This window comes from Podarcis raffonei, chromosome 10 (assembly GCF_027172205.1).
Source record: "Podarcis raffonei isolate rPodRaf1 chromosome 10, rPodRaf1.pri, whole genome shotgun sequence".
Classification (NCBI taxonomy): Eukaryota; Metazoa; Chordata; class Lepidosauria; order Squamata; family Lacertidae; genus Podarcis; species Podarcis raffonei.
This window is the reverse complement of record NC_070611.1, coordinates 63,374,452-63,388,353: the sequence shown is the minus strand read 5'-3', so window position 1 is coordinate 63,388,353 and position 13,902 is coordinate 63,374,452. Positions and strand designations below refer to the sequence as shown.

General features: G+C 42.7%; 1 protein-coding gene across 2 annotated transcripts; it reads right to left on the bottom strand.

Annotated features, from left to right (window-relative positions):
* Window positions 1–540: 540 nt before the first annotated feature.
* On the bottom strand, window positions 541–13,876 carry PYROXD1 (pyridine nucleotide-disulphide oxidoreductase domain 1). 2 transcript variants are annotated; one of them, XM_053407461.1, is made up of 12 exons: window positions 13,650–13,876; window positions 13,009–13,089; window positions 12,068–12,187; window positions 10,739–10,867; window positions 9,931–10,004; window positions 8,578–8,738; window positions 7,876–7,976; window positions 6,882–7,020; window positions 5,904–6,016; window positions 3,915–4,037; window positions 2,388–2,525; window positions 541–1,608 (listed from the first exon to the last, which is right to left on the bottom strand). In XM_053407461.1, the coding sequence occupies exons 1-12, from the start codon at window positions 13,737–13,739 to the stop codon at window positions 1,360–1,362; spliced, it is 1,518 nt and encodes a 505-aa protein (XP_053263436.1). In that variant the 5' UTR covers window positions 13,740–13,876; the 3' UTR covers window positions 541–1,359. The 2 variants fall into 2 exon arrangements, with proteins under 2 accessions (XP_053263436.1, XP_053263435.1); XM_053407460.1 differs by having other exon boundaries at window positions 8,566–8,738; window positions 13,650–13,851.
* Window positions 13,877–13,902: the final 26 nt, after the last annotated feature.

Genomic DNA, 13,902 nt, shown 5'->3' with positions numbered 1-13,902 from the left:
ACATTTTTGTTCAGGCAAGGGTACCATGATACTTAGAAAACTGAGGTAATTAGAATTGTCTTAGTATTTTAACTTTTGTATGTCTTAAAGTATGGTTGTGATTTTTTCCCTCACTGTTTTATCCTTTGTGAACTGCTTTGAATTTTTACAGTCAAGTGGTGTATAATTTTTTCTGAAAGGAAAATGAAGAGAGTGTGAATAAGTCCATCAGCAGCTGGAGCATGACAGTTAAATATAAGTACATAGTAATTCAAAAGCAGGGTATTGGTACCTGCAAGGGCATAAATGTCTCAGCACTAGAATTGACAAACGGGGCATGGCAATGTTTTTGGCCACAGTGAACTGAATGGACCTTGGGCTGTTTCCAGAGGCAGCTATATTGTAAAACCTGGTGACAAACTGTAATAGAGGCAAAGTGCATAGTGGGAACCTAACTACTTCCAATGAAGCAGAACAGTTACTCTTTTTAAAGTGACCTTCATTGGGTAGCTTCTTCTCCCAAGCAAAGTTACTTGACCAACCCAGAACACTACAGTGCAATTCAAGTTATGGGAAGTTTTTTATTTTTTCAAAATAAAAATACATTTTAAATTGTCATCCCAGCATTACCCAAGTCCTGAAATTTCATTTTGAAAGCTGACGAATCAACAGATTCTCTCACTTACCATTTACATGTCATGGGACTCTACTGAGCAGACCCTGAGGAACCCTCCTCACAGACCTATGTTTAGTTCTGTATCACTGGCTGCAGTATTCATGCCTGCCAGGGGGTGGGGATAAAGCCCATCTGTGTGTAAGTGAAAATGGCCTCCAGCATAGTTAGAAAAATAATTTAAAGAAGCAAATAGATAGTCACAATCTATCCAAAGTTTCAGTATTTCCAAACCTTTTTTTTTGGGGGGGGGGGAGAAAGAGAGAGAAATAAGCACTGCTGTTTTTTTAAAAAAGCATTTCAAAATGCTTAAACTTTGGCTAAATTATGCCTATAATTTTTAAACTGAAAATAATTCAATCTTTTATTTTACATCTGTTTATGTAAACTGCTTTTGCATGATGCAAGTAAAATACAAAATATTCAATATGTAAGCCCCGCTGAACCTTATATTGCACAAGAGGTGGCTTAACCTTATCCGGTTGAACTTTACAATGCCTCATCTTAAGTCTGTACTAGATAATACACTTTCCCACAGTTCAGTGCTTGAATGTTGGTAGACCATGTTTAGCAGCAAAGCCTGAAAGCACCCATAACCATGCTTTTTAAGGAAATTACAGTCATCTATCTTTATGTGTGTAGTCTGCCTAGGGGAACCTTATCTCTTTTTATTTCTAAAAAAAGTAGTCACAGACACTTTTTTATGTTCAGTCAAAGTAATCCTCTATGTCTATCCTTGGATCCAAAAGATCTTCCCCATAGCGTGACAGATCCATTTGGTTGAGAATCAGGTTTTCAAAGGTTTCTTCTAGGTCTGTTTCTCCAATCAATACTGCTCCCAGCATGCGCCCATTCTGCATCACGACTTTGACGTACTCCTGCCCTTTAGTGCACCTGAGCATCAGTTCATGGTCTGAGCCCAACCCTTGTGCGTTGTACTTTCCCAGCAGCACCACCTGCAGGAATGGGAAAAAAATAAGTTGTAGTCTTGAGAGTCCAAGTAGTGCAGAAAAGAGCCCTCTCCCTTAATCTAGTTACTCTAGTACTGATTTGCTTTGCATCTGCCTTGAGAATAGCCTCTACATCTTTTACAAAGGATGCTCCATGTGGTGAAATTAGTTTTTAGCTGCATAAATGTACTCCTGAGATTTGCTATGGCGAGGAATTGAGCTGTGCATATTTCCCAAGTGAGACAGTGATACAGCACCCACAAATCATGGCCTACCTATGGAAATCTAAACCTACTCCTATTGAAGATTAGGCAATATTAGTAGGGCAATTTACAATCATACCTGCAGTAAATAATTGCAATTATTTTGGAAATGGAAGAATCTGGATTACAGCGTTTTGAGGCAAGCTATATGAAGACACTTCAAGGGTAATAACTGGTAGAGACTAATCTGCATTTATGAATTCCTAAACATGGTAAGTCCTGTGCTAACCAGACAGTGCTGCTTATGGATGGATTTCCTTGAGCTAAGTTACTCATTTTGTAGGATCATATACTGTACTGACATAAAGCAGTATCTGGACATCTTGCAGTCCAGTATTTTACTCTGAAACTGTGTGTGCTACATGCTGGGGGGGGGGGGGAGGAAGCCAGTTAGTTTGCTGCTCATCAGTGCAGAGAGAAAGCTAGGTGTGGTAGCATTCTGCAGAATTAAAATGGAATCCCTTGCAATCAAGCCATTCCAAAACAGTGAATCATTGCAGTCGTTTATACACAGTTCATTACCTTGTAATTGAAAAACTTTGTCACATGAGCAAAGAGTTCAAAGCAAAAGTCCATGTCTGTAGGTTCCCCTAAAGTATCAGCAGCCATACATTTTGCAGCATACCATCCCATCTGCCTAGCCTGGGTCCAAAGCCTCATCTGGAAAAAAGAAGGATATGGAAATCAATGCACCGAGATTGCAAGCAAGCGTTTTAGAAGAATGAGCATGTTTTCCTGGAGCCCAATCTCAAGTGCTCAGCTTATCAGAGAGCTACTATAAAGTACGGCCCTTGCTAAAAATGTGGGAAGCACTGATAGTTACCCTTATACGTGGGATCCACACAAAAAAACCCATCACTGGCTGAAGTGATCCTGTTTGTCATGCCTTTCCCAGGATATTCAAATAAATAATAATCCAATTCCTCTTCACTTCCAATTTTCCAGCCCCAAGGACACATGGAAGATGAATGAAGATTGTAGATTGACAGACAACAGACGGATAGAACAGGAGTTTCTGCAGGTGGCTGTAGAAGCCGCTACAACAAATTGCTGCTACAGTCACCTGGAGACTTCTGGCAGCTCGAGTTACTTTATTTAGTATCCTCTGCAAACTGGGGCAAAGTCCTTTGGCCGGCTGTGGATTTGGCCAACAATTCCACCCCTAAGTTTGATACTTAGGGGATCGAGGCTGGTCGGGACTGCTGATTCTCTTAGATTTATCAGCAGCCTTTGACATGGTCGATCATGATCTTTTAGACCACCGCCTCGCTGATGTGGGGATACAGGGCATAGCCCATAAATGGCTGTGCTCTTTTATCTCTGGTCTCAGAGATAAAAGAGCACAGAGGATGGCACTTTAAAGCCCTTCACGGCCTAGGACCCTCGTACCTACGAGACCGCCTCTCCTGGTATGCCCCACGGAGGACCTTAAGGTCCATATATAGTAACACCCTAGAGGTCCCAGGCCCTAAGGAAGTTAGATTAGCCTCAACCAGAGCCAGGGCCTTCTCAACACTGGCTCCGGCCTGGTGGAATGCTCTGTCTCATGAGACCAGGGCCCCGTGGGATCAGATCTTTCCGCAGGGCCTGTAAGACAGAATTGTTCCACCTGGCCTTTGGCTTAGAATCAGTTTGATTTCCTCCCCCTCTTTCTTTTTCCTTTCTCTTCCTTTGAAGAGATTGCACCCTAATGTTTTAATGTTGTATCTTAATCTTTTAAATTGTATTTTAATCAACTTGTTTTTATTATTGGTTGTTAGCCGCCCTGAGCCCGGTCTTGGCTGGGGAGGGAGGGGTATAAATCAAAATATTATTATTATTATTATTATTATTATTATTATTATTATTATTATTATTACTTAAGGCAGGTGTTCATTCCCTTCTGTTCTGTCATTTAACTGAACTGCCAGATGTACAATGTGTTTAGGACAACATGAACTAGAAGAAAGCCCAGGCTAATTATATACCGGTAATACACTGATGGGATTAAATAACCCTGAGGAAATCTCGTTAAAGCTACACAGGTATCACCATCTACATTTGCCTTACCTGCTGCCAAACTGGACTAGGCTCCCATGACGTAGTGCAGATGTCCCCTGCCGCGTAGATATCTGGTAGAGAAGTGTGCATGTATTTGTCCACTGTCAGACCCCCATCTTCACCTAGAACAAACTAAACATTTAAGAGGTAAATGCAGATTTCTGCAAAATGGTGGGTGGCTGGAAGACAAAACTTTGCTGGTCTTAATAAGATCTGAGGTTGGGGGCTCTTATGTGACTTTTAAGGGTATTGTTATGAAGAAGCCACACCCTTTGGCCCATCCCAATTTAGCTATCGGTACCCCAGTCCTTAGAGCTGCCACGCTTGGAAAGATCTCAAGTCTCTGGCCGCACATCCTCTCCAATCCAGGACTCTTGAGACAAAGATTAAGTGTAAGGTATTGGTTTTGTTTAGAATAAATTTATGAAAGATTTAGAAAACTTATTGATTAGAATATTTGTATGAGATTGTATGGGGAAAATACAGAATAACAGATACAATTTTGCTTAAAATGTATATAGGAAGTGCAGTGTAAGCGATGGAAGTCAATCAATGAAATTTTATTATTGAGATATTTGTAGAATAAATTTTGAAGAAATTCTTCCAATTCTTCTTCTCCTTTTTTCTTTTCTTTCTTTTTTGTTCTTTTTTATATATGTGTGCTTATCTGAAATATATATGTATGTATTTGCAGTATTTTCCTTGTATTTTGTAATAATTATGTTAAATATTTTATTTATTTTTAAAAGGACTCTTAACTGCCCCAAATATTCAGACCGCAGTTTGACAAACAAGAGGCAGGGCTTACTAGCGCCCACACTGCAGGAAGGACATAGAACTTCGAGTCTAAAGGTGGTGCTACGAGCAAAGATTTCCCAAACGCAGACTCCCAGAATGAGGGGGTTTGTTAAGTTCCACATGCTGCCCTCTGGGTCTCAGTTGGCAGAGCACAAGACTCTTAATCTCAGGGTCGTGGCTTCAACCTCTACATTAGGCAAGAGAGTCCTGTATTGTGTGGGGTTGGACTAGATGACCCTTGGTCCCTTCCAACTCTATAAGTCTATGATCCCACGGGACTCTACTCAAGCCAGAGCCCTCACCAGCCCTATTTCATACCCTTCTTGAATGTTCTGGCCTGGCTGGAATGTGTCCTTCAACTCTGATAATGTCTCTAGCTTGCCAGAGGCTACAAATTGGGTGTGCAAGTGTGTAGAGAATCTAACTTATGGTAAAGGGTAAAGGGACCCCTGATCATTAGGTCCAGTCGTGACCGACTCTGGGGTTGCGGCACTCATCTCGCTTTATTGGCCGAGGGAGCCGGCGTAGAGCTTCCGGGTCATGTGGCCAGCATGACTGAGCCGCTTCTGGTGAACCAGAGCAGCGCACAGAAACGCCGTTTACCTTCCCGCCGGAGTGGTACCTATTTATCTACTTGCACTTTGACGTGCTTTTGAACTGCTAGGTTGGTTGGCAGGAGCAGGGACTGAGCAATGGGAGCTCACCCTGTCGCGGGGATTCGAACTGCCGACCTTCTGATTAGCAAGTCCTAGGCTCAGTGGTTTAACCCACAGCGCCACCCGCATCCCTTAACCTATGGTACAAAAGTAAAAAGTTACATCTGTTGCTCAACCCAATTCTGGCATATGGCCCTCGGATGACTTTCCAGAAGGGAATGTGGCCCTGGGTATGGAAAGATTCCCCTCTCTGTTACACTGATATTACGTACTAGGAAATGGGTGCTACTAATGGAGCTAAAAGGAAAACACAGCAAGCCAAATTCTACAAGATATGGGGTTCCTCTTAAGCTGCGTAACATTTCGTTCATTCGGTTCAAATTAAGGTACCCATAAACTGCATACTGCACAGCTCAATCTCTCAGGGGACTTACCCACCCCAAATTTTATATTAATAGTACTTTAAATGGGTTGGCCCTTTTTGTTGTATCCTTAAAAGCCTTGCATAGAAAAACAATTTCATATTCTCAGTGTTAATCCTTACATTATTGCCGTCAAGGAATGGTTGGACATTTGGTACAACCCCGGTCGCACTGACAATGAAGTCGCAGCCATATATCTTCCCGCTGGTCAACTCAACATACACCGGCCACCTCTCTGGAAGAATGGAAGTTCAGACACACACAGTCCAGGTTATGTGGATTAGGCACAGAATCAGAAGTTTCCAGGTGTTAAGATTCATTTGTTCCTCCACTAGGATTGCCCTGGATTGCAAGCAGGGGGAGCTATAATTCTTCTAGTGGCCCCCTAGAGCCTCCTTAAGATGATACACTTGGGAGAGCGACAGCTGGACACCAGGGATGAGGAACCACTTTCACCCTGAGGGCCATGCTCTATTCTGTTCAACCTTTTGGGGCCCATCTGCCAGCAGGGCCAGGCACAAATGGGAGAGGAGTTTGTAAGCCATGCTTTCATTCTGCTAATAAGACCCTGATCTGTCCTGCACTCACTCTCTCTCTATATATATATTATCTCCAGGAAGATTGGTAGATCATAGATAGATGATAGATATAATTAAATTAAATTTTCTGTTTAAAATATTCATTTTACATCCTTAAGATATCAATGACTGTCTTTCTTCTCTCTCCAGGGTTCATTTTACATATCATAAATCCCTGCATAATTTACAAAAACTATACCACTCAGTATTCCATTATTGCATCCTTCAAAACTTATTTACACTGTTGAATTTATCTTGCTGCTGCCAGCGTTTCCAGCTGTACACAATTATTTCCCATATATTCAATAAACATTTTCCAATCTTCTCTAAACGTATGTTATTCATGTTCTCTTATTCTATATGTTAAGTCTGCGAGTTGTGCATATTTTGTCAACTTGAGTTGCCATTCTTCTTTGGTTGAGACCTCGCTCGTTTTCCATTTCTGGGCTAACAAAACACGGGCCGCAGTAGTTGCATACATTTAAAAAAAAAGTCTTGCACTCTTCTTGACACACTGTTTACCTTCATCCATTTCTGCATTCCTCTCGTCCGGCTGAACTATGGGGAAAGCCAGAGACACCTTCTCTGACTGCTGGAACTCTTCCCGGAGATAGATCTTCTTCACTTCGCAAAGGCTTTCAATGTGAACTTTGTGGGACAGCTGAAAAATAACAAATAATTGCATAACACCTTTCCTACTTAAGTTATGTGCGACCCCTACAGTGCGAGCCTTAACAAACTCATTTGTTTCATGCCAAATTTTATTAACGTTTTTGATGCTGTGCTTTCTGGTCAATTCAGCTTGCTGCAAACTTTCAAGTGATTTTTTATGGTGTGATCTGGCACGGTATTAGTTACAAGCTCCTATTCTGACAACTTTCATGGCGTATTGGATTTAAAAGGAAAACTGCCTCATGAGGACTATGCCCTAAAAGTCACTCTGCAAATCCTTAAGAAAGTACTAAATAAGTAAGAGGTCTAGATAAATTCTTCTGTGGCTCCTGTCCAAAAATTTATCTCCGCTGAGTCCTCCTGGTTGATCGTGCCTCTAAATCAAGGAGGAAGCCTAGGAATGTAGAGCAGACTCCCCTTTTCAGACATAATTGCCCAAGATATAGAAAGCCAGCAGGAATGAAGCAGTAGGGCCAGGGTCTCACTGCCTCCCAGTCACAATTGCTTTTTTAAAAATATAGTTTTACTAATTTCCAATATATAACAATTACAAAAAAAGAGACAAAATCTAGTTAAGCTTGCCAAAGTCCAACCTGTGATTTTGGTAGTTGCCATTCTTCAGAGTTATCAGTAAAGTATTTTATTTTATCTGTATAACAAAGGTCAGATTGCCCTTCTTTAAAAATAGTTAAGAAGCCCATACTTGGGGTACATTCTGCATGTTGACTTGTAATGTAGTTTATTTCTGTAAACACCCTCTGCCAGAAGGGCTTTATATAAAGCTCCTGATTGTTAATGGGGCATAGGGGAACACCTGAAGGGGGATTAGAATAAGCAGCCATACCTGTTTTGCTCCCTTAAGACATAAACCTTCGTGCCAGTCAGGGCCTAAGGCACTGCCGATTTCCCCCAGGTCTGCTGCAGCACTTTGTTCTATCTCACTTCCTGGGGGACAAGGAGGAGAGAGATAAGAACATATACAATAGAGCAAGTACAGGCAGCCTATATATTTTCTGGGTACAAAGACAATACAGCCTCTCCTCAGCCGGGCAGGGGTTTTTTTTAATTATTAATTATTATTATTATTATTATTATTATTATTATATGTATATGCCACCCATCTGACTGGGTTGCCCCAGATGAGGTCTTTACAAGGTCCTTCTTCTGTACAAGGTCCTTCTGTACTTCTTATTTAGTCATGCTGGCCACATGACCCAGAAAGCTGTCTGTGGACAAACGCCGGCTTCCTCGGCCTGAAAGCGAGATGAGCGCCGCAACCCTATAGTCGCCTCTGACTGGACTTAACCGTCCAGGGGTCCTTTACCTTCACTTATTACGAGTGCAACCCAACTTCCCACCCTGTTCTTGCAGCAGCTATTCCCACTCCACAAACTCAGCCACAATGCTACCTCATCTCTTACAGTTTGCAAATATTTGAAGTGTGCAGGGTTGGGCCAATGCAACAGTTTTCATACGATATAAGCCAATATACATGCAAGAGCCACTTTATAATGCCTGAGTAGCTCTACAGTACTGGGTACTCCACCTGCCGTCGTATATTTTGTTCTTTTACAAGCGATCGGAGGCTCCGGTTTCACGGCACTCAGCTTTGGGATCAGGAACTCAGCCGCTCCTGCATCAAAGAAAGTATTCCCAATAGCTTTGTCTTTGATGGCCCAGATGACTTCGCAACCTTCGATTTCGTACCTAAAAAGAATCATGGCAAGAAAAATTGACGGACTATGCAGAACTGGCAAAACTGACATACAAGCTATGGGACAAGGATAACTGTGACTTTAAAGATGAATGGGAACCCTTTACAAAGTATTTGAAGACACAACAAAGCGAACTGGACTCCTTGGCTGGTTTTGAATAAACATTCACAAACTTTTTGTTGATAATAATCAGCTAAATAGTTTGAGGATTTATACAACTGTGTAACATGCAGAAAACAGCATTTTTAGAGAAATCAAAGACTGGAACTGAGGGAAGTCGGGGGGTGGGGGTGCGTGGGTTCTGTGGGGGAGGGAGGGGGAGGGAGGAAAAATGGGGGGGAATAAGGATGATATGTTTCTGGATAATATGTTTTAATTTTGAATAAAAAGTTGTTTTTTTAAAAAAAAAGTTTATTATTATTTTTAAGCTATTTTGTTTCTGGTGTGTTACTGTAATTAAGGTGGGGGTTTTTTAAAAAGAAAAGAAAAAAGTTTAAAAAGCAACCTGGTTTACATGTCACTATTTTTCACACGAGCAAGCAGTGGCTAGTGCTTGCTCCTGAAATCACAGGTACTTCACTCCTCCTCCACTGCTGCTACGTTGCTGGGAAATAAGTCATGGCCTGGCTTGGTATGTCATCCAAACCTGGCTTCCAAATTTGTTTCTCTCCAAACAAACTATAAAATTCTAAGCCAAGAGAAACCCTGGCTTCCTCTCGTGGTTTGTTTTGGAGAGGTGTTTGGACAATTGAAAAAACACCCCAAAGACCATGGCTTGTTTCCTTGCAGGAACAGGCATGGAGCAAAGTGGCCATGATTTCAGCACTGCTACTTCACATTAAATCATAGTTCATTTTAACTATGGTTTAATGTGATGTCCAAACCTGGGAATTTTTTTTTAAAAAGTTAAGTTCTCACACTGCATTCAGCGTTCCAAAAAGGCATGGGTATACTATAGCAGCACAAATTAGATCTATAGCTAAGATAGTAGAAGTAGTAATAGCAGTAGTAGTAGTAATAGTAGTAGTAGTAGTAGTAGTAGTAGTAGTAGTAGTAATAATCTATTATTTATACCCTGCCCATCTGGCTCTGTTTCCCCAGCCACTCTGGGCAGCTCCCAGCAAAATAATAATAATAAAGCTCTTAGCTTCACTTATTTTTCAAAAGAAGGAAGATTTACGTACACTAATTCCAGGGCAATGCCACCATTTCCCACAATGGTTATTCTTTTCGCTCTTGCCAGACGTTTCTGAAATTCCTGCACTTGACAGAGACAGAGAGATCATTATAGTAACATAAGAAGCTGCCTTCTACTGAGTGATGCAGTTGGCCTGTCAAGCTCAGGATCATCAACCTTGACTGGGAGTGACTCTCCGGGGTTATGAACAACAGCCTCTTCTGGTCCCACAGGAGTTGCCAGGAAGTGAACCCAGGACATACTATGTACAAAGTAGATGCTCTACCATTGAACTGTGGCCCTTCCTCTGTTATTGCAACAGAGCTGACCCCATTTGACCCCAAAACAAACCAAATTTAATTACCAGTTAAAACAAAGAGGGAGGGGCACTACTTGGCTCCCTATTTGGGGGCAATATAGTTCTCTGCTGTTAAAGTCTGAGCTCCCTTCCACTCCCCTGCAAGACTATATAGCTGAATAAAAGCAGTGCTATCTATCTATCTGGGCTACAAGTATGTGCAAAAACTTCTTTTCTCTCTCTTGTGGTTGTCTTTCTGTCCACATTTTACATTTCTTTCCAATTTTTCTGTTTCATTATGCAATGCTGCAGAACTCCCCTGCTTAGAAACACCTGTCAGAGGTGTTCCCTTTTGACTTTTCGGAAGCTAGTGAAAACCCTCTCTCTTTTTCTGTGTTCTGGGAGAGTGACCCTGGCACACTATTTGTGTTGCATGGTTATTTCTGGCTTAGACCTCACCAAATTTATAAATCTATGTCTGCGTCGGAGACTGCTGAAAGCACACAACAAGCATTACCGCTGCGCTGTCTGTATCGCGGATTCCCAACACGAAGGGGTTTCTTTCAGTAATCAGCTTTGGCTTTGCTCCAGCACACAGACAAAGTTTTTCGTAGATGTACTCCTGACCGGCTTCGGTGATTATTTTCTGCAACCATGTTATAAAATGGAAAATAAAGAAGAGAAGGACATCTTTGAAGGGTCCAGTACAGCATGCCATTGATCCTTTTTTAAAAAAACCATAGACTCATAGAATTGTACAGTTGGAAGGACCCAAGTTTCCCCATCCTCACTCTACATTAATCTCAGTCATGGGTTCAAACCCCAGGTTGAGCGAAAGATTCCCGCATTGCAGGAGGTTGAACTAGAAGACCCTTGTGGTCCCTTCCAACTCTACAGTTCTATGATGGGATAGTTTCACATTGAAACAAGGAAGAACTGCCATTGTCTCATGCAGATTGGCTTCAGTGCTTGTTGAGCTTAAGCAACAGAAGCATTTGTGCACAGAAGAATGGAATGAGAGAAGCTAGGAAAAAAGAACCTGAAGCAAATTTCCCACATGTTCTCCAAAGAGCTCCAGAAAGAACAGCGAGAACTTCATGCCTGCGATACCTTGCACCATTCCCCCTCTTGTAGTCCACCAACAATCCCTCCAAAGCTACTTCTTTAGTAGGAAGTCTGCAAGCTAGCCGGCTTCCAATGCAGCTGGATGAGCAAACACTTAAGATTCAGGCTGTCAATTCACACAGAAGAACACAAATAGGAAAACCTTTCCTCTGGGTGGCAGTGTAGGACGTTCTGCAAATGTTCTCCAAAGCACTCGACTATGCTCCTGGCTCCTAAGAGCTGGTTTGATGCAATGAAATGGATCCCCTACTCTCACTCAGACATCACTTGGGTATTAAAATTCAACAAGCGCTGTCTGGCGTATCAACTGCTTCGCCAATATCTGCTCCCGATGACAGCAGTTTCTCACACCGCATCAAAGACCTGCTCTGGAAACCCCACCCTCAACTTCCTGGCCTGGGGCGAGGGTGGGCCTTGCCCCAGTGTGCATGCATTAGTTTCTGCCACAACCAGCTTAATGTCTGCATGAAAGTCAGCTCCCGTCTCATCTTTATAGGTTGTAAACCAGTGCATTTGTAAGTCCCACCGACAGGGCTATATCCCAGTAGATTAGAATCACCTGACTCCACCAGTGCAGGAATATCTGGAGGTGACCATGTTGGTCACCTAGTCTACAACATGAGACTTGATTTTTCATATCAAGACATCTCCGCTCTCATCTTGGAAAAGGAAAGCCATTTCTCATTTCAGATAAAGACAAAAGGATGAAGGGTCCTCTTACATGTTCTTCACTCTTCAACTGTTTTACTCCAGACTGAATAACCTTAATGTTAGGGTAGCGTTTTTCTAAGATGCTGCTTGCTTGTTCTTCAACATCAAATTCTTCTAAAGTCCTGGAAACCTGACAAAAACAAACAAACAAACAAAAATATCCTTGAGGTGCAAGACAACTTCCTAACCAAAATCTACTGATGCACAAATGCACCAAAGAACCCCTTGGGTTCTTGTCAACCCTGAAGGCAACTTTCATAGATGAAGGTTCGAAAACCCTTAGGTCTGGTTCGAAAACACATACCCCTACCCAATAGCTGGACCGACAGCTGCAACTGCAGTGGGATGCTGCTACTGATTACATGTTAACTGGGGAAATTCAGTCTTTCCCAGTCCTAGATATTTGCAGGGACCTGCAAACAGCAGTAATAGCTGCAACGGAGAACACACACAAAAACATCCTTAAAGCCAATCTCATTCAGCAGCCTGTTATCCCAGGGACCAGCTAGCTCTTAATGGGAAGCCTGCAAGCAGGACGAAGTGCAACAATGCTCTCCTCACCTGTGGTTCCCAACAACAGTTATTCAGAAGCATACTGCCTCCGACAATGGAAAGAGAACATAGCCATCATGGTTAGTGGCCAATGATAACTTTGTTCTCCATGGATTTGCCTTTGAAAGTTGTCCTGTAGCCTTATGAGGCTTTGCCCTCCTCCTTCAGTCCAAGATGGTGGCCACTGGAAAATCCAATGGGAGCAAATTTCCTACAGCTCATCTATGTGCCATGCAAAGAAGTACTTTCTTTGAATGGCCCTAAATCCTAGTATTAAAAGTGGGCACTACTACAGGAAAACTGGGCCTGCAGTGGCCATTGAAACAGGGTTACAACAGCAGAGTAGATTACTTCACCTTACCCCAAATCCCCCAAAGCAGTTATTAGTTCTGTTCTCACCTGCCTGAAGTTCGTTACTGCTTTTATAAGAGGAGATGCTGTGACTAATAAAATATCATCAGAAGGAAACTCTGTAGCTAGCTGTTCAAAGGGGTAGAAAATATCAGAAGTTATTTTTAAAACGAGCAACTCACACCTACATTTTCCCAAGCAGACAATTATTTAAATTCATCAGCACCCCCTCCCCTAAATAACTGGTATTAGCATCCTACCTCTGAAACAGAGGTCGTATTTAGACACAGTGGGACGTTTTTAGCTTTCTTACTGTTCAAGGAAAAAGCCTGTGTTAAATCATGCTTTGCCATCAATTGGAACATGGCAGATCTTGTCCTAGGGACGGGGAATAGGTAGACTGCTGCTTAATCAAAGTTACACTAAAATGCTTGATTTATGCGTTGTTGCTTATAATGGGGAACCGTGGGAAGCCACCTCGGAAGCTACGCACCGCATACCCATCTTCTCATTATACGTCTATGAAACAACCAGGAAGTTTCCGTAGGGAAAGGGCGTGGAAGGGAAAAGGCCAGAGGACGCATGCGCAAATACGCAAGGTACTTCAGCCGCTCAGCAAACGTTGCTCCAGAGGACGCATGCGCAGAGACCGCGTATATGGTTTCTGAGGCGCAGGGACAGTACGTTACCCGCTCAGCGCACGTCACTCCGGCAATGCCACCTCCCACCACAACGAAGCGGCTCCGCCGGGCAGCGAGTTGGGGCGACTGCGCTGCCATAGCCGCGTCTCGGGCCTGCGAGGCTCCGGCCTCTTCCTCGTCTGGGCGACTCTTCACCGGCTTCGTTGGTGTAGCCTGGCTACGGGTCGCCGCGAGGCTCCTAAAACTTCCGTTTGGCGTTTCCCGCTTGAGGAGGCGTGACCAGAAGAACAGATACGACTCA